Here is a 21,417-nt window from a genome sequence, read left to right as displayed (position 1 = left end):
ATTGATATACAGCATAAAAAGAAGCGGTTCCAAAACCGACCCCTGCGGAACACCACTAGTCACTGGTAGCCAACCAGAAAAGGATCCTTTTATTCCTACTCACTGCCTCCTACCAATCAGCCAATGTTCTAATCATGCCAGTAACTTTCCTATACCACCGTGAGCTTTTGGTAATCAGCCTCTCGTGTGGCACCTTGTCAAAGGCTTTCTGAAAATCCAAATATACAACATTCACTGCATCCTGTTTATCTATCCTACTTGTAATCTCCTCAAAGAATTCCAACAGGTTCATCAGGGAAGATTTTCCCTCTAGGAAACCATACTGACTTTGTCCCATCTTGTCCTGTGTCATCAAGTACTCCATAACCTCATCCTCAACAATTGACTCCCAACATCTTCCCAAACACTGAGGTCAGGCTAACTGATGTATAATTTCCTTTCTGCTGCCTTCCTCCTTTCTTAATGTGGAGTGACATTTTCAATTTTCCAGTCCTCTGGGACCATGCCAGAATCCAATGATTTTTGAAAGATCATTATGAAAGCCTCCACAATCTCTACTGCTACCTCTTTCAGAACCTGAGGGTGCATTTCATCTAGTCCAGGTGACTTGTGTACCCTGAGGTCTTTCAGCTTTTTGAGCACCTTCTCCCTTGTAATAGTAACAGCACCCACTTCTCTTTCCTCACACCCTTCAACACCTGGCACACTGCTAGGGTGTTCCACAATGAAGACATGCAAAGTACTCATTTAGTTCATCTGCCATCTTCTTGGCCCACAGTTATTATTTCTCCGGTCTCATTTTCTAGCAGTCCTATATCCACATTCATCTCTTTTATTTTTAACTTATTTGAAAAAGCTTTTACTATCCATTTTGCTATTGTTTGCTAGCTTGCTTACATGTTTCATCTTTTCCCTCCTAATGGTTCTTTTAGTTGTTTTCTGTAGGTTTTAAAAAATATCCTAATCCTCGTTCTTCCCGCTGGTTTTTGCTTTGTTGTATGCCCTCTTCTTCTGCTTTTACATTTGCTTTGACTTGCCTTGTCAGCCGCAGTTGTACTATTTTGCCATTTGAGTATTTCTTCGTTTTTGAAATACATCTGTTTTGCACCTTCCTCATTTCCCCCAGAAACTCAAGCCAGTGCTGCTCTTCTGTCATCCCTACCAGCATTTCCTTCCAGTTTACTCTAGCCAACTCCTCTCTCGTACCACTGTAATTTCCTTTACTTCACTGGAGTATAGCCAGTCTAGACTTTACATTTTCCCTTTCAAATTTCAAGTTGAACTCAATCGCATTGTGATCACTGTCTCCTGAGGGTTCCTTTACCTTAAGGTCCCTAATCATCTCCAGTTCATTACATAACACCCAATCCAATATAGCTGATCCCTTAGTAGGCTCAATGACAAACTGCTGTAAAAAGCCGTCTTGTAGGCATTCAACAACTTCCGTCTTCAGATCCATTAACAACCTGATTTTCCCAATCTGCCTGCATGCTGAAATCTTCCATGACTATCATAACAGTGCCTTTTGACACACCTTTTCTATTTCCTGTTGTAATGTGTGGTCCACATCCCAGCTACTGTTGGGAGGCCTCTATATAACTGCCATCCGGGTCCTTTTACCTTTGCTTAACTCAACCCACAAGGATTCAACGTCTTCTGATCCTATGTCATATCTTTCCACTGATTTGTTGCTATTCTTTACCAGCAGAGCTATACTATCCCCTCTGCCTACCTTCTTATCCCTCTGATACAGTGTGTAACCTTGGACTTTCAGCTTCTAACTACTACCGTCCTCCAACCACAATTCAGTGATGGCCACAGCATTATACCTTACAATCTGTAATGGTGCAATAAGATCATCCACCCTATTTCTTGTACACTGTGCATTGAGATCTAACACTTTGAGTGCTCTGTTTGCTACCCTTTTTGAGTCTGCATCTCTAATGCACTGATACTTACCCTACTGAATGCAATTTTGTCCTGTCATCTGCCTGCTCTTCCTGACAGTCTGACTGCATGCTATCTTTGTTTTCTTTTACCATCCATCCAATTGAGTCTCTTCACTCTGGTTCCCACCCTCCTGCCAAATTAGTCAGAACCCTCTCCAACAGCTGTAACAAAACTGCTCATTAGAATATTGGTTCCCCTGGGGTTCAGGTGCAACCCATCGCTCTTGTACAGGTCATACTTCCTCCTGAAGAGAACCTGCCCCCTTCTCCAGCTTCTTAGCCACGCATTAATCTGCCAGATCATCCTGTTTCTATCTTCACTGGTGCGTGGCGCAGGCAGCTATCCAGAAATTACTACCCTGCAGTTCCTTCTTCTCAGCTTTCTGCCTAGCTCTCTAAGTTCTCTTTTCAGGATCTCTTTGCTTTTCCTTCCCATGTCATTGGTACCAATAAGTATTAAGACAGCTGACTGCTTTCCCTCCCCCTCCAAAACGCTATGGTCATGATCCAAGAGGTCCCTGACCCTGGCATCTGGGAGGCAACATACCATTCAGGTGTCCCATTCATGTCCACAGAATCTCCTGTCTGTTCCCTCACTATTGAGTCCCTTATCACTACCACTGCTCTTTCTCTCTCTTTCCCTTCTGCACCACAGACCCATGCTCAGTGCCAGTAAGCAGGTGTCCGTGGCATTCCCCTTGGAGGTCATCCCTCATGACAGTATCCAAAACAGTGTACTTATTATTAAGGGGAATGGCCACAGAGGTGCTCTGCACTGCCTTTTCACATTTCTATTTCTCCATATCGGTGAGACCCAACATAGATTGGGAGAACGCTTCACCGAGCTCCTATGTTCCATTTGGCCAGGAAAAAGCAGGATCTCCCAGTAGCCACCAATTTTAATTCTACTTCCCATTCCCATTCTGACATGTCAGTCCATGGCCTGCTCTATTGTCGCAATGAGGCCACACTCAGGTTGGAGGAGGAGCACCTTGTATTCTGTAGGTAGCCTCCAACCTGATGGCATGAACATTAATTTCTCCAATTTTCGGTATCTGCCCTTACCCTTCTCCTTCACCATTACCCATTCCTATTTCCCCCTCTCACCATATCTCCTGAAATGCCCATCACCTCCTTCTGGTGCCCCTCCCCCTTCCTTTTCTTTCATGACCTTCTGTTCTCTCCTATCAGATTCCCTCTTCTCCAGCCCTTAATCACTTTCACCAATCGACTTCACAGCTCTTTACTTCAGCCTTTCCTCTCTCCCTGTTCCACCTCTCACCCACTACCTTGTTCTTCTGCTCCCCCCACCTTGTCACTCTGACTTCTCATCTCGCTTACAGTCCTGATGAAGGATCTCGGCCCAAAACATCAACTGTAGGCTCTTTTCCATAGATGCTGCCTGCCCTGCTGAGTTTTGTGTGTATCACTTTTATTTCCAGCATCTGCAGAATTTTTTTTTCTTGTTTGTGGCATTCATTTGTATCTGCTAGATTCTCCCATTTCAAAGTGAAGGGCTCAAAATAATGTTAAGATTTGCCAAGCTGAGATAATAAGGCATGATTTATAAATACCTAGGGGAATTGTCCAGAAATACCAGCCCTTGTTCTCAAGAGTAACCATAAGGCATTCAACACTTCAAGCCTGTTTTAGGATTTGGTTGAAATTATGGTTATCCTGATACCCAACTCAATCCTATTTTTATGTTCTATTTCCCTTGCTACTTGACATGGTCTCTCTGGGGCTTTGTTTTTGTGCAGCAGAACTTGCTAGCTTCATCCTTGTTAGTCTTTATAATGTATTTTTAAAGCAAGTATCTTTAAACCTCCATGTTCACAACCTGTCATTGTTCTTGGTGTGGAGTGAATACCTTCAAACTTGCCTGTTCAGTTTCTAGATCCTGTGATCAAATTCTTGTTCTAAGTGTTGCTTCTACCACCCTCCTTAAATTCTCAGAATTTTTAGGTTGTTGGCAAATTTGCTCCTGTGCAATAGTTATGATGAAGATTGGTTTGGAAGAACTCCTCAGCTCTTGCTGTCGGCATCACCTCCATGATGCAACACCCTGTAGCCTCTTGGATAGAAAATTCCCAAGACTTTCAACCTGTTCCCATTAATACAGATTTGTATGATGGTAGCCATTATTTTATTTATTCAACCATGTCATAAGGATATAGGAAACAAGGTTAGTCACTATTATGGCTCATCATTCGTTTTCTCTGAACAGGGAAGCTTTGTTACACCATAAGATATAGGAGCCAAATTAGGCCATTATTTCATCATGGCTGATCTAATTTTCCTCTCAGCCCCATCTCCTGCCTTCTCCCCGTAGCCCTTCATGCCCTGACCAATCAAGAATCTTATCAACCTCTTCCCTAAATATACATAAAAGACAGCCTCCATAGCTGCCTGTGGCAAAGAATTCCAGAGACTTGCCACTCTCTGGCTAAATAAATTCTTCCTGTCTCTGTTCTAAAAGGATGCCCCTCTATTCTGAAACTGTGTCCTCTAGTCTTAGACTCTCCCACCATAAGAAACATCCTCTCCACATCCTTATGAGAATAGGTTGAGTGAACTTGGCCTTTTCTCCTTGGAGTGACAGAGGATGAGAGGTGACCTGATAGAGGTGTATAAGATGACGAGAAGCATTGATCGTGTGGAACGGTCAGAGGCTTTTTCCCAGGGCTGAAATGGCTTTCATGAGAGGGCATAGTTTTAAGGTGCTTAGAATTAGGGACAGAGGAGATGTCAGGGATAAGTTTTTTACTCAGTGGTGAGTGTGTGGAATGGGCTGCCAGCAGCAGTGGTCCAAAAATCTTAGGACCTCCCTCCTACACCAACTCCTTAGCCACATTTTAAACTAGGCAATCTTCCTAGTTCAAGCCTCACTAGCAACCCTGAGATCACAACCCTGGAGGTCCTGCCCATTAACTTAGAACCTAGCTCACCAAACTCCCTATGCAGAACCTCCTCACTCATCCTACCCATGTCATTGCTAAAAGTACCAATTTCCATCCCTCAGGGCATTAGTAAATCAGGTAGACACAGGAGTTAAGAAGGGTGGCACAGTGGTGTAGAGATTAACAAAACGCTATTACAGAGCTGGTGACCCCTGTTCAGGTCTGCCACTCTTTGTAGGGAGTTTTATACATTCTCCACTGGGTTCCCACTGGGTGCTCTGGTTTCCTCACACATTCCAAAGATGTAGAGGTTAGTAAGTTAATTGGTCACTTGGGTATAATTGAGTGGAGTGGGCTCGTTGGACTGGAAGGACAGTTTACTGTGTTGTATCTCTACATTAAAAAAAAAGTGTAGCAGATTGATAATTCTAACATCAGTTTTTTAGTCCAGATATTTATTTAATTGCTTGGTTAATTTCTGCAGCTATCTTTATGGGATTTGGGCTTGTATTTCCAGATAACTAGTCCTTGGTTTAATGATTAAACATCATAACCACTGCTTTTGTAGACTTGTGATACAAATACAGATTTAAGGCAGTGAATGTAAAACCTTCGGTTGATCAATTAGAAGATCAAAATTCTCATCTCTGGCCAGTGGGTCACTTTAAAGCAGAGTGGGTCAGTTGAAGTTTTCATAATCTTTTCTCCAACCTCCCCCCCCCCCCCCCCAACCCCCATTTCAAAAACTTCTCTGACCCTACATTCCCATCATATCTAGTTGGTTCATCAGTTCCATTATATCTCACTACATCCCCATCACTGCACCCAGTCTTAGGCTAATAGCTGTCCCCATTAAAAAGTGTACATCATTTGCAGAAACAGCAGAAATATGATCTGTTGTTTCCAAAAACCATGGAAGGATGAGGTTGCATTAGGGGCTGCTAGGCATAGAAAACTGGTCCAATTATTGGAGATGGTTTTCTATTATCATTATACTATGTGCGTCAAGGTTATCTTAAATACCAATTAAGATGCTTAAGCAGCGGCTATATTTCAATGTAATGTGAAATGAAAACTTCACTCATGAATGTTGGCATGCTTGTTGCAGTTCACGTGCCACCCACATATGTTGGCTACTACTGCACTGTGGAGTCTGGCAAATGTGAATCTGATTTAAGAGTATATTTTTAGAACAATGGATTAATAGCCCACCTGTTTATAACGTGAATTTTTTGGATGAGTTTACTGACATTAGTGTGCTACCGGAAGGATATATGGAAACATTCAATCAGCAGTCGGCCTACTGCCAACCTGTTAGGGAGAAAGTAAAGTAACCTGCCAATTCTTCAGTGTGTGGGTTTCTAAATCCAACCTGCATCTTGAGTTTTAAATTAAAGCCAGTCACTTCTGGAAAAGTGTTCCAGTTTTGAGGAATAGTTGCACGTAAGATTAAACATCAAACACTTTAAAAATAGCCTTTGCTTTCCAAATATGGATTCAGTTTGGATTGAGCTTACTTTTTAATTGTACTTGTTAAGTGTTCAAAGATATTTCCCATTTCTTCTAAGTTTTTATCAAGCTTTTGATGTTTTGCTCACAGAATTATTAGAAAGCAGGTAGACTCCTTAAGATTTCTGTGCCATTCATTAACATGAGACATAGGAACAGATTTATGCCATTCACCCCATGGAGTCTGCTCCGCCATTTGATTGTGACTGATGTATTTTTCCCCCTCAATCCCATTCTCCTGCCTTCCTCCTGTAACTTTTGATGGCCTTACTCTGCTTTAAATATACCCAGTGATTTGGCCTCTATAGTCAACTGTGGCAATGAATTCTACAGATTCACTACCATCTGGCTAAAGAGATTTCACCCCATCTCTGTTCTAAAGAGAAGTTCATCTATTCTGAGTTTGTGTCTTCTGGTCTTAGATTCGTCCACTAATGGAAACATCTTCTGCACATCCACTCTTATCTAAACCTGTCAATATTCGGTGGGTTTCAATGAGATTCCCCCCCCCCCCCCCACCCCCATTTAAAATATAGGCATTGGAAAAGTACTTTGTTAGCTATGAAATGTTTTTAGCTTTATTGAGAAGATGAAAGGCAAAATACAAGTGTTTTCTTTTTAGAAGAGGCGCTCTAATGGATTGGCAATGGAGATTTAAATTTTGGTTGACAAATTAATAAGATAATATGCGAGAATATTGCTGGTTTCATTGGTTGTCAGGTTATCTTAATGTTGAGTCATGGAACAAGATTGCCACGGTAGTAATTTGTACAAAGGTACAGTATATAAAGCTAAAGCAAAATTTAAAAAATGATCCAAATTTTTATATTGGGATCTTTTGATTTAGAATAATTTATTCTTAGCAGAAATGAGAAATTAGCTTCAATGGATCAATGCTTCTGTTTAAGCTCACAAGAATGCATGCCCCTCTTTTAACTGCTCTCATCAGTATATTCATGTAACTTACCTTAAAGCCCATACATTTTTATTTTTTGCCGTAACTTATCCTTATAATAATGGCCCATGTTCTAATCACTCTAACTGAAGTTAGTTGAGAATTTCCTGTTTCAGTATAGTTATTGTGTAATTGTTTCAAAGATTTTTGCAAAATTTCTGCAGACAATTGCTATACAACTCCATGAAAACCAGATGCTTGTGTTCTCAGTTCAAAACCACACCTTGTTTCAATCTTTATTCGTTACTTAAATAACTGATATTACCAATCAGACATTTGGTAAATCAGGTGGATAGGGTGGTGAAGATGTTTCACTTGCTTGCCTTTCTTGACAGGGGTATTGAGTATGAGAATTGAGGTGTTGCAGCTATACAAAAGATTAGTTAGACCACGCATGAAATATTGTGTCTTGGTCAGCGTGGAAGAGTCAGGTTAGAGAGCAGTTTTCCATGCTAAATGACTCTTACACTGGTACCTTGCTTGAGCATAAGCATATTCCATTCTTCTTTGCTTTATATTTTAACTAACAAAGATATTTATCCCATCTGTTCTGCTCCTTATATATATCCATAAAAGTTTATTGCATGAAAATATTTATACAAATCGATTTAAAAAAGTTAATATGAATCTGTTCTTCCTACCACTCTTCAAGATTATTATAATAGTAATAATAATCTTTTTATTTACCTTTGCCAGTTGTTTTAGAACATAGAACAGTATAGCACAGCAGCAAACTTCTGGTCTACAAAGTTTATGCCTTAATCAGGGGTGTCAAACTCATTTTAGGTCACGGGCCGGATTGAGCAAAATGCAGCTTCATGCGGGCTGGATCAGTCGGACGCGTGCGAACGCAGCTTTTGTTGCCTCCGTTTTTTCAGCCTGCTCTCATGTGTCTCAGTCTCTGCTATAACTACAAAGTGTTTCACTTTACAAATTCCGTTTCTTACGAAGAAGACTGCCGAGCAAGACTGCCGAATAAACACTAAAAACCCTGAAAACTTGGTACCTGAATAAACTCAGCATTAGCCATATCATACGCCATAGGTGCTTCGATTACTGGGGCCAGCTTTAATAGTAATTAGCTATTATCTCGCGGGCCAAAGATAATTCCACCGCGGGCCGGATTTGGCCCACGGGCCTTGAGTTTGACATATATGCCTTACATGATACAAAAATAAACTAATTCCTTCTGTCTGCATGAGGTCCATATCCCTTTATCCCCTGCGTGTTCGTGGCTGTTAAATGCCATGCTCATATCTGCATCCTGGCAGTGCATTCTATTATATACAGTGCCTATAAAAAGTATTTACCCCCTTGAAAGTTTTCATGTTTTATTGTTTTACACCATTGTATCGGTGAGTTTAATTTGGCTTTTTTTTACACTGATCAACAGAAGAAGACTTGTGTCAAAGTGAAAACAGATCTCTACAAAGTGATCTAAATTAATTACAAATATAAAACACAATAATTGATTATGTAAGTATTCACCACCTTTAATATGATACACCAAATCAACACTGGTGCAGGCAATTAGTTTTAGAAGTCACATAATAAGTTAAATGGAGATCTGTGTGCAGTCAAGTTCTTTCAATTAAATGTAGTAAAAGGACACCTGTGTCTGGAAGGACCAACTGCTGGTGAGTCAGTATGCTGGTAAAAACTACACCATGAAGTAAAAAGAACACCCCATTCAACTTCTCGAGAAGGTTATTGAAAAGCACAGGTCAGGAGATGGATACAAGTAAGCTTCCAAGTCACTGAATATCCCTTGGGGCACTATTAAGTTATTCATCAAGAAACGGAGGGAATATGGCATAGCTGTAAATCTGCCTAGAGCAGGTGTCCTCAAAACTGGAGTGACAATGCAAGAAGAAGACTAGTGAGGGAGGCCACTATGACAACTCTGGATGAGTTATATGCTTCAGTGGCTGAAATGGGAGAGCCTATGCATAAAACAGCTGTTGCCCAGGTGTTTCACCAGTTGCAGCTTTATGGGAGAGTAGCAAAAAGAAAGTTACTGTTGGGGGAAAAACTCACATGAATTCTCAGCTGGAGTTTACCAAGAAGACGTGGGAGACTGAAGTCTGCTGGAAGAAGGTTCTCTGATCTAATGAAACCAAGATAGAGCTTTTTGGCCATTAGACTTAATGCTATGTTTGGCATACCTCATCAGAAACACCATCCCTACCATGAAGCATGGTGGCGGCTGCATCATGCTGTGGGGATACTTCACTGCAGTAGGCCATGGAAGGCTTGTAAAGGTAGAGGGTAAAATGAATGCAGCAAAATGCAGGGAAATTATGGAGGAAAACCTGCAAGAGAACTGCAACTTGGGAGAAGATTTGTTTTCCAGCAAGACAATGACCCCAAGCATAGAACCATTACACAGGAATGGTTTAGAAACATCAAAGTTAATGTCCTGGAGTGGGCAAGAAAGAGTCTTGACCTCAATCCAATTGAGAATTTGTGGCTGAACTTGAAAAGGGCTGTTCCCTTACTATCCTCATGCAATCTGACAGCTTGAGCAGTTTTGTAAAGAAAAATGGAGAAAAATTGCAATGTCCAGATGTGCAAAGTTGAGACCTATCCATACAGACTCAAGGCTGTAATGCCACCAAAGGTGTATCTACTAAATACCGACTTGAAGGGGTAGAATATTTATGCAAACAATTGTTTTATATTTGTAATTAATTTAGATCTCTGTGTTGAGATCTGTTTTCACTTTGATATGAAAGAGTCTTTTTCTGTTGATCAGAATTTTTTTTTTAAAAAAAGCCAAATTAAATCCACTGTGATTCAGTGTTGTAAAACATAAAAACTTTTCAAGGGGTGAGTGAATACTTTTTATAGGCACTGTCTAAAAAAAACTGCCCCCTCCAAATTCAAAGTTGAGTTTATTGTCATATGCACAAGTGCAGTACTGTGCAAGTCTTCTGAGCATGTAAAAAAAAGTCCAGTGAACTCAAGATGCTTTCAAAAATAATGCAAAATTTCTAAATATCAAAAAAATTACTATGAAGAGTTGTAAACAGTAAAATACTAAATCAAATCACTATTTGGTATGACCACCCTTTGCCTTTAAAACTGTCTTAATTCTCTTAGGTACACTGTTGTGCAGGTTTATAAGAAAATTAGATAGTAGATTGTTCCAAGTATCTTGGAGAACTTGTCACAGTTCTTCTACAGAATTTGGCTGTCTCAGTAGCTTGTCTCTCTCCAGTTAATCCCAGGCAGCCTTGATGATGTCTTTATGACCTTGGCTTGGTTTGAGATCATTGTCTTGCTGCAAAATGAAGTTGGGACTGATCAGGTGCCTTCCTGATGATAATGCTTCATGGATGAGAATCCACTTATACCTCTCAGCATTGAGGATTCCATTAATCCTGACCAGGTCACCAACTCCATTTGCAAAATTGCGGCCTCAAACCTGTAGGGAACTTCCTGCATCCTTCAGTGTTGGCTGTAGACAACTGTCTATGTAGCACTCTCCTGCTCTTCTATGGACTTGCTGCCTCCTGTTTGAGCTAAGTCAGAAGTGGTCTTCGTGGAAGAGTTGCTGCCAAAAAGCCCTTCTTCACAAGTGGAAACAAAGCTAAGAGACTGACCTATGCACAAAAATACAAAGATTTGGGTTCTTAACAATGGCAACAAGTGTTTTGGACTGACAAGTCAAATTTTGAAAGGTTTGGCTTAAACAGGGGGCACTTTGTTCATAGAAGAGCTGGAGTGTGTAACATGGATGAGTATCTGCAGTCAACAGTGAAGCATAGCATTCTGTACTCTTTCCAAACATATCTATCCTGTAATGCGGCAACTAGAACTGCACATTATAGTCCAAATGTGACCTGACCAACATTTTATACAGCTGCAACATTGTGTACTGACTTTTGTATTCAACATTTGAATTGGTGAAGGAATGATGGCAAGCATTTTGTATGTCATCTTTACCACACTGTATACTTGTGTTGCCACTTTCATAGAGCTGTGGGACCTCCTTCTGTATACCCAAATTTTTTTAAACTCATTTGCAAGTGATTGTTGATCTTTATGCCAATGAAAATGGTTTATGTTTTTATTTTTATAACCCCTTGTTCAAATAACAGTCCTGCTTAAAGATAAACTCTGCCCATTTAATTTAAATGGTTTCAATTTTGCCACCAATCCTTGCTCTTATTTTCCTGAGTTACAATTGAAGATTAATGTGGTGATTTGACCCTTGTAAGACATTGAAAAATAAGCGCAAAGATTTATTATAACTATATAGGAAGGCAGGTTAACAAGAAATTGAACTCCAAAAGTAAGACTGGGGAATTTGGAGTGAGCTAACAACAAAATTTGGTCATGTTAGAGAATTTAAAATGGTTCAAGTTGCAAAACAAGCTGTGAAAATGGAGAATCAAAAGATAATACCAGCTGCCTACCAGTTCACGACATACTTAATTTTTGTCATGGATTTAGTTCAAATGTTATAAGTTACATTATAAATCCAATACCACACATGAATTGGAGAAATGTTGGGTATCATGAGGTCATTTTCTGTACTATCTAACATATAAATATCCATAACCACCAAAAGCATGCCTGTCAGATTTCAAGACAATTGCAGTAGCATTGGTGCATTCACAAAAACGGACTTTAAATGTGCTGTTTTGGTTGGATTTGTTCATGAAAGGGAAGTTATTAATCTACCATGGTATTGAGTCCCTTGAACTAAAATTTTAAGGATGGTGCTGCTTTTGTTGACATGAAATTAAAATGTTGCCATTTTATCCAGTATTTTTTGCATCTATGTTTTGCGTGGTATGTTACAGTACACACTTGACAAGTAGTTTGCTCTTGTGATTTCTAGTGGACCTCCAGCATATAACAGCCGGACTGCTCCTCCATTTGGTTATCCAACCAATGGTAAGTACATCCTGTAGCTTTGTATTGCAACATGTAGAGACATCTGAAAGAAAGATGCTTCTGGACACTTGAAACAATGCTTTCAAAGATTTTACAATGGAACTTAAGATGGTTGCAACTCCAGCAATATTTTATACTACTTTTGTGGTGTATGAATATCATTGAAATTACTCCGATAGTGTTAGATAAAGTTTTTTTTGGGTTGTTTTACTTTGTATAATTGAAGTGTTCCCAATGCACCATTAAGTATGGACTTCGAAAAGTATGACCCGGCAGAAATGTAGAATCGAAGTACAGTATTACCAATTCAGGACTTCTGGTGCTTCTCATTTCTGCTGGCCTACATTATATATGTCACTGGTTTGAAAGATTTGGCAAGCTTGTACAATGTAGTTTGGAAAGGATACATGCTATAACTGCATTGCCTGGATGGCAGAAGCAGCGAATATTTAATATTTAGTACTAACTGCCACCCAAGCAGGCTATATTCCTCTTCTGAGATTTTTGCTACAAGTACATTTATCCTGGCAGACTTGGAGTTGCCTTCATGCTCCTGACTTGTACCTTAGTGGCAAGGCTTTAAGTAGTTAAGTATGGCAGGATGCAGTTGTCCAGTTTCCTGGTTTGTGGTGGCCCCCAGAATGTTGGTAGTAATTCTATTGAATGTCAAAGGGAGATGCTTAGACTGTCATTGGAAATGGTCATTGAATAGGACTTGAGTGAAAATTATGTTAATTTCCAACAAATCTTAAGCATGAATATTCAAGCCTTGATGCATTTTCTATAACAAGAAATTCTACAGATGCTGGAAGTCCAGAACAACAGACACAAAATGCTGGAGGAACTTTGCAGGTCAGGCAGTATCTTTGGAAATGAATAAACAGTTGATTTTTTTTCAGACCAAGGCCCTTCATCAGGACTGGAAAGGAAGGGGTAAGGAGCCAGATAAAGAAAGTGGGGGAAGGGGAAGGAGGACCAGCTAGAAGGTAATAGGTGAAACCATGGGTGGGAAAGGTAAAGGGCTTGAGAAAAGGAAATCTGATAGGAGAGGAGAGTGGACCATAAGAGAATGGGAAGTAGGTAGGGCACCAGGGGAAGTGATAGGCAAGTGAGGAGAAGTGGTAAGAGGCCAGAGTGGGGGATAGAAGAGAGCAGGGGAAGGTGATTTTTTTTTTTGTACTGAAAGGAGAAATCAATGTGCATGCCATCAGGTTGGAGGCTATCTAGATGGAATGTTGAGGTGTTGCTCCTGCACAGTGAAAGTGAACAGGAATGGGGCGAGGAATTAAAATGACTGGTCATTTTGGTGGATGGCTCAACAAAGCGGTCCTCAAAGTTACGTCGGATCTCACCAATGTAGAGGAGGCTGCATTGGAGCACCTTATACAACAGATTTGCAGGTGAAGTGTCGACTCACCTGGAAGGATTGTTTGGCACCCTGAATAGAGGTAAATGGGCAAGGGTAACATATCTGTCGCTTGCAGGGATATGTGCCAGGAGAAGCTTAGTGGGGAGGGACAATGGACAAGAAAATCATGAAGGGAACGATCCCTACAGAAAGCAGAGAGTGGGAGGAAGATAACGATGTGTTTGGTGGTAGGCTCCCATTGAAGATGGTGGAAATTGCGGAGATGGATGTGTTGGATGTGAAAGCTCGTGGTGTGGTAGGTGAGGACCAAAGGATTTCTATCCCTATTAAGGCACTGGGAAGATGGGGTGAGCGCGGACATCCGGTAAATAGAGGAAATGTAGGTGTGGGCAGCATCAATGGTGGACAAAAAGGAAACTCCATTCTTTAAAGATGTCCTGGAAAGGAAAGCATCATCCTGAGACGAAAGATTTGAGAAAAGGGAATAGAATTTTTGCAGGAGACCATCGGAAGGGGTATAGTCAAGATAACCATGGAAATCTGTATTAGCTAAAGATCTGTGCCCACATTTCTGGCCTTGTGCTGAAAGAACAATTATTACTAAAGCAGTAGAAGATTTGACTTTAGAACAACTGGCCCAAAGAACTGTTGTAGTGATAATCTGCAATGGAAGTGATTGGGTTGTTTCATTGCGCTAGATGATACTTGAGATAGTGGAGAGTCTTTAACTACTTGTTGAATTTTATGAAGTAATCTGATGCAATAATTCTCTTGTCAAGGACAATCAATGTTGTCTTTCTTCAGGAAGCCATCTTTTTTAATGTGTGTTTGGACGATATTGTGATAACGTCTGGAGGCAGATGGTCCTAATGAATTCAAATTGTTGACGAAGTTGTCAGTGATTAAGAACTGCTTCCCTGTCATGAACAGTTCGTGTCATTTGCTGATTGTTCCAAGTTAACCTTTGAGATTGTATTTAGTTAAATTGGGCCCTTTCTGATTTTGTGAACTGGAAGCATCTGAATATTTTGTTTCATCTTGTCGAACAGAGGTATGGGTAAAGTACTAAAGTGGTTGAGTCATTAACCTATTGAATCACTAGCCTTTTGATTCAGCAATCTTGCTTGAATCTACTATAGCAGCTTGGAATTTATATATAAGTAATTAAATTAAACTGGACAAAAATTGTATTATGTAAATAGCCATGAAACTCTGGGAATATTTTTTTAAAATTTGATTCACTGAAATTTTCCAGGGAAGGAAATCCTTATTCTTGCTGATTCTGATCTATATATATCTTTTAAAATGCTTATATTAAAGGGCAGTTAGGAATGGGATACTTGATGGCCTAACTGGTGACATCCACATTCTGTAGTTGAATTGTAGCAGCTTTCCTAAAAACATGCAATTAATCTTTAAAACCACAGTCTACATTTGTCTAAAAGCTCTGATATGTTCTGTGCACTTAATGTGGAGTGCATTAAATTAGCTGAAAACAGAATTGAAAACCAGCTTAGCAAACTTGGGTCAGAGAAGTGGATCATTGCTCAGCACACCTGGCATAATTATCTGTAGATTCCTTAGTCATGCTGTTGTCACTGAGCTGTGTGCATTAACAATGGAGAAGCTGCTAATATTGTCTCCCTGTTTAATTGTACTTCACTATTTGCAACTGGATATGGGGCTTGGTCATAATGATGCCATGTTGCTTCAGTAGTTTAGTGGTAATTTCAAGGGGTCAGACTTTTTTGGTATGTTTGATGCTACTTTTGTACCTCATTGAAACTACAGTTATTTCTGGTATTTTTCCAGGAATGAATGCAGAAGGAAGAAGGGTTGTTGCATTGTGAGTAGGGAATGGTTTAAGTAGGTCATCGTGTTTTGCCTTTTCTATGAGTGAAATAATGGGAGGAGAATAACAAAGTCAAGGGAGTGCTGAAACTGAATAGAGTATAAATTCATTGCTACATATCTTCCTGGAACCATGGCTTTCATTTAATGGACCAAAATGAAAGGAAATTGACGTAACAATATGAAAAGTTTGCTCCAGGGATTAAGGAGAAGCAGTGAAAATGTCACAGAGAAAAAACAGTTTTATATTTGAGTGGTTTGGAGAGAATGTGGATTATAAATGAGAAGCAAGCTTGTTGGCACAAAGAATATCAAAAGGAGAAGAAAATACCATATACATTAAGATTATGGATAAGTTATAATTTGGTGGCAAGAGCCACATCACCATATTGATTGTCCAGGCTGGACAAATAATAGAATATATTATCATGTAGGAGTGCTTATTGATCAACTGAAAGTGATCAGTGTTAATCAATAGGTGGATTTTTGGTCATTGTTTGATTTAATGGTATGAAACTTGTGGTTTGTGTGTTATCTGGAGGACTTCCAGTCCACTCCTTCCAGACATGGAGCCACCACTTATGATGGGCCTGGCCAATTGATAATGCAGGCTTTACCCATGGATAGTAATGAAATTCTGTAATTGTGGCTGAAAGATATGATTCTGAGGATGAGCATGCCAAGTTATTGCTTGTCTAATCTGTGGGACCGCTCTCTGACCTTTGGTACAAATGTTAAAACAATTTTTTTTAACCACAATCTGGTAATATATCACTTTTCTGATATTTTTATTATTCCAATATTTAATTAAATTCCCTGGGCAATCTTGGCAATATTTAAACCAATGTCTTGAGATCATTTAGTCATAAATAAGCTTTTCTTAAAATCGACTAGGCATTTTTAAAAATATCATGCTGAGCAATTATGATAGGATTATTCATTTGAAAAACAATGTGATAGTGACAGACATTTTCATTCAACTAAATTGCTGCTGACTGTGCCTTTTATTACTAATAGTGCACAAGAATATAAGCTATTATGAAGAGGCATAAAAACCAATACAGCAAAAAAACTTGGACAAATGGAGCAGCTTTCACTGGAACCAAGCAGAGTAGAAAGTGATTGGAAAATATTGTGGCTAGAAGTGAGCTCTTTGCAGTGTCTTTATAGGTCTGGAACAGGCAGTCACGATTAAAAAAAATTTAGGAAATGTATATGGATTTTAGGAAATTTTAGGAAATGTATATGGATATAAATGTGTCGGTGCGGGCAGCGGAGCGGGAGCAGAGTGCTGGGCTTTGGCTCAGCGGGCTTCGGCGCAAGGGGACTTCGGTGAGAGGAAATCAGTGAGCCTGAGTACGTGCTTGCTGAGGTAAAAAAAGGTAAGGTCGGTAGGTAATTTTTTCATCTATTTGGACTAATCTGGGATCAGGTAATGGGGGAGACAGTTAGAGCAGTGGTGTGCTCCGTATGCAGTATGTGGGAGGTCAGGGTCAACGCAGTTGTCCCTGATGACCACACCTGCAAAAGGTGCATCCAGCTGCAGCTCCTATCAGACCGAGTTAGGGAATTGGAGCAGGAGCTGGATGAACTACGGATCATTCGGGAGGCAGAGACAGAGATAGATAAGAGTTATCGGGAGATAGTCACACCAAAAAGACAGGAGGTAGGCAAATGGGTGACAGTCAAGAGAGGCAGGGGGAGCAGACAGAGAGAGCAGAGCACCCCTGTGGACGTTCCCGTCAACAATAAGTATACCGTTTTGGATACTGTTGGTGGGGATGACCAGGAACAAGTTGCAGTGGTCCTGTCTCTGGATTGGATCCTCGACTAGGAAGGGGAGGAGGGAAGAGAAGAGAGCGGTAGTGATAGGGGATTCTATAGTCGGGGGGGCAGATAGGAGATTTTGTGGGGTAGATCGGAAGTCTCAGATGGTATGTTGCCTCCCTGGTGACGGGGTCCTGGACACCTCAGATCGGGTGCAGGTTATTCTCGAGAGGGAGGGCAAGAACCCAGATGTTGCGGTCCATGTAGGGACCAACGACGTGGGTAGGATTAGTGAGGGGGTCCTGCGTAGTGAGTTCAGGGAGTTAGGTGCGAAGCTGAAGGGCAGGACCTCCAGGGTAACAATCTCAGGATTGCTACCTGTGCCACGTGCAAGTGAGACAAGGAACAGAAGGATTATAAAGATTAATACGTGGCTGAGAGGATGGTGCAGGAGGGAGGGCTTCAGGTTTTTAGATAATTGGGCTTTGTTCCAGGGAAAGTGGGATCTGTTCCGACGGGACGGTTTACACCTGAACTGGAGCGGTACTAACATTCTTGCAGGAAAGTTTGCTAGTGCTGCTTGGGGGGGTGGGGTGGGTGGTTTAAACTAAATTTGCAGGGGGCAGGGATCCAGAATGTGAGAGAGGATAGCAAGATGAAAAATAAAGGACAGGTGGGGACTACACGGTTCCGGAATATTAAGTGTGTAATAGAGAAAGGTGAGGCGGAACAAGTGATAAAGAGGACTCATGTACAGAGGGATTGTCTGACGGAACATGGAGTTAAATGTGCAGAAAGTATAAGTAAATTTAGAAAGGACAACAAAATTCAAGGGGCGTATAGCCCGATGGGAGTTCGGGGAGCTAAGTTAAGCACAATAGGCAGCGATTTAAACAGAGAGAGGAGAAATGAGCTAAAAATTCTATATCTGAATGCACAAAGTGTCAGAAATAAGGCGGATGAGCTTGAAGCTCAGGTGCAAATGGGTAACTATGATGTTGGGATAACGGAGACATGGCTGCAGGGAGATCAGACCTGGGAAATGAACGTACAAGGGTATACGTGCTATCGTAGGGACAGAAATGTGGGCAGAGGGGGTGGGGTGGCCCTGTTGGTGAGGATTGAGATTCAGTCCTTTGCGAGGGGGAACATAGGATCAGGAGAAGTAGAGTCTGTGTGGATAGAACTGAGGAACAGTAAGGGCAAAAAGACCCTAATGGGTGTTGTCTACAGGCCCCCAAACAGTAGCATGGATATTGGGTGCAAGTTGAATAGGGAGTTAATATTGGCATGTGGCAAAGGTAATGTCGCAGTAGTTATGGGGGATTTCAACATGCAGGTGAACTGGGAGAATCGGGTTGGTGCTGGACCCCAGGATAGGGAGTTTGTAGAGTGCCTACGGGATGCATTCTTGGAACAGCTTGTATGAGAGCTGACCAGGGACAAGGCTGTTCTGGATTTAGTGTTGTGTAATGAACAGGATTTGATAAGCAATCTTGAATTAAAGGAGCCATTAGGAGGTAGTGACCATAATATGATAAGTTTTAATCTGCAATTTGAGAAGGATAAGGGCAAATTGGAGGTGTCAGTGTTGCAGTTGAACAAAGGAGACTATGGAGCCATGAAGGAGGAGCTGGCCAAAGTTAAATGGACAGATATCCTAGCAGAAAAGACAGTGGAACAGCAATGACAGGTATTCTTGGGAATAATGCACAAGGTGCAAAATCAGTTCATCCTCCGGAGAAGGAAGGATTCAAAGGGGGGAAACGGGCCACAGTTGTTGACAAAGGAAGTCAGAGATTGCATAGCATTAAAAAAAAAAGTATGACAGAGCTAAGGTGAGTGGGAAGACAGATGATTGGGAAATTTTTAAGAAACAACAGAACTTAACTAAAAAGGCAATACGGGGAGAAAAAATGAGGTACGAACGCAAGCTAGCCAGGAATATAAAGGAGGATAGCAAAAGCTTTTTTTTAGGTATGTGAAGAGAAAGAAGATGGTTAAGAACAATGTTGGGCCCTTGAAGAATGAATTGGGTGAAATTGTTATGGGAAACAGAGAAATGGCAGAAGAATTTAATAAGTACTTTAGATCTGCCTTCACTAGGGAAGGCATAAGCAATCTCCCAGATGTATGGATGTGCCCAGGACATAGGGTAACAGAGGAAATGAAACAGATTGACATTAGGAAGGAAACGGTGATGAGTAGACTGATAGGACTGAAGGCTAACAAATCCCCAGGTCCAGATGGTCTGCATCCTAGGGTACTAAAGGAGGTGGCTCTGGAAATTGTGGATGCATTGGTAATCATTTTCCAATGTTACTTAGATTCAGGATCAGTTCCTGAGGATTGGAGAATGGCTAATGTTATCCCACTTTTTAAGAAAGGAGGGAGGGAGAAAACAGAGAACTATCGACCTGTCAGCCTGACATCGGTGGTGGGAAAGATGCTAGAGTCCATTATTAAGGATGAAATAGTGGCATAACTAGATAGCAGTGATAGGATTGGGCCGAGCCAGCATGGATTTACCAAGGGCCAATCATGCTTGACTAATCTGTTGGAGTTTTTCGAGGATGTAACCAGGAAGTTAGACAAGGGAGATCCAGTGGATATAGTGTACCTCGATTTTCAGAAGGCATTTGATAAGGTCCCACACAGGAGATTGGTGGGTAAAATCAAAGCTCATGGCATTGGGGGGAAGATATTGACATGGATAGAAAACTGGTTGGCAGATAGAAAGCAAAGGGTAGCGGTGAATGGGTGTTTCTCGAAATGGCAGGTGGTGACTAGTGGGGTGCCACAGGGCTCAGTATTGGGACCACAGCTGTTTACGATTTACATCAACGATTTAGATGAAGGCATTGAGAATAACATCAGCAAATTTGCTGATGATACTAAGCTGGGTGGCAGGGTGACATGTGATGAGGATGTTAGGAGAATTCAGGGTGACTTGGTTAGGCTGGGTGAGTGGGCAGATACTTGGCCGATGATGTTTAATGTGAATAAGTGTGAGGTTATCCACTTTGGGAGTAAGAACAGGAAGGCAGATTATTATCTGAATGGTGTAGAGTTAGGTAAGGGAGAAATACAAAGAGATCTAGGAGTCCTTGTTCATCAGTCACTGATGGTGAATGAGCAAGTGCAGCAGGCAGTGAAGAAGGCTAATGGAATATTGGCCTTTATTACAAAGGGAATTGAGTACAAGAGCAAGGAAATCCTTTTGCATTTGTACAGGGCCCTGTGAGACCACACCTGGAGTATTGTGTACAGTTTTGGTCTCCAGGGTTAAGGAAGGACATCCTGGCTGTAGAGGAAGTGCAGCGTAGATTCACAAAGTTAATTCCTGGGATGTCTGGACTGTCTTACGCAGGGAGTTTTAGAGAGACTGGGCTTGTACACGCTGGAATTAAGGAGATTGAGAGGGGATCTGATTGCAACATATAAGATTATTAAGGGATTGGACAAGATAGAGGCAGGAAATATGTTCCAGATGCTGGGAGAGTCCAGTACCAGAGGGCATGGTTTGAGAATAAGGGGTAGGTCATTTAGGACAGAGTTAAGGAAAAACTTCTTCTCCCAGAGAGTTGTGGGGGTCTGGAATGCACTGCCTCGGAAGGCAGTGGAGGCCAATTCTCTGGATGATTTCAAGAAGGAGCTAGATAGGTATCTTATGGATAGGGGAATCAAGGGATATGGGGACAAGGCAGGAACTGGGTATTGATAGTAGATGATCAGCTTTGATCTCAGAATGGCGGTGCAGGCTCAAAGGGCCAAATGGTCTACTTCTGCACCTATTGTCTATTGATTTCGGAAGAGAGCTTCTACAGGAAGATTAGGACAAGCAATATGGAGAATGCACATGCAAGTAATTTGGTCTTGGTGATCTCTTTCTGTTTTGGAATTGTTAAATGGTATCAAAACTTTTAGCCACTGTTGTAATTATTTTTGATAATTAGAGGTAGCTTTTTAAAGAAGTGTATTGGCAGTGGGTTTAAAAATCACTCATTAAATATCTGTAATATTCAGTCACTGATGATCTATTTTTATCTAATTTGCTCTTGGCATATTGCTGGTTGCAGGCAAGTCTGTATTCATTATCCATTAACCTATACTGATGCAGCATCAAGACCCAAAATGTTAACTCTCCATTTGCCTTCACAGATGCTGCCTGACCAACTGATTTCTTCCAGCAGTTTGTTGTTTTTGCTTCAT

The 21,417-nt window shown here is 41.0% G+C and overlaps 1 protein-coding gene across 8 annotated transcripts in view; it reads left to right on the top strand.

Annotated features, from left to right (window-relative positions):
- fip1l1a (FIP1 like 1a (S. cerevisiae)) overlaps positions 1-21,417 on the top strand; it is a 93,632-nt gene that overhangs the window by 49,601 nt on the left and 22,614 nt on the right. For all 8 annotated transcript variants that reach the window (XM_073064664.1, XM_073064665.1, XM_073064668.1 and 5 more), the window contains one exon: positions 12,163-12,218. In XM_073064664.1, coding sequence (XP_072920765.1) covers positions 12,163-12,218 — 56 coding nt within the window. The remainder of the gene's footprint in view (positions 1-12,162; positions 12,219-21,417) is intronic.

Source organism: Hemitrygon akajei, chromosome 13 (assembly GCF_048418815.1).
Source record: "Hemitrygon akajei chromosome 13, sHemAka1.3, whole genome shotgun sequence".
NCBI lineage: Eukaryota > Metazoa > Chordata > Chondrichthyes > Myliobatiformes > Dasyatidae > Hemitrygon > Hemitrygon akajei.
The sequence above is the reverse complement of the archived record's forward strand: the minus strand, read 5'-3'. Positions and strand labels throughout refer to the sequence as shown.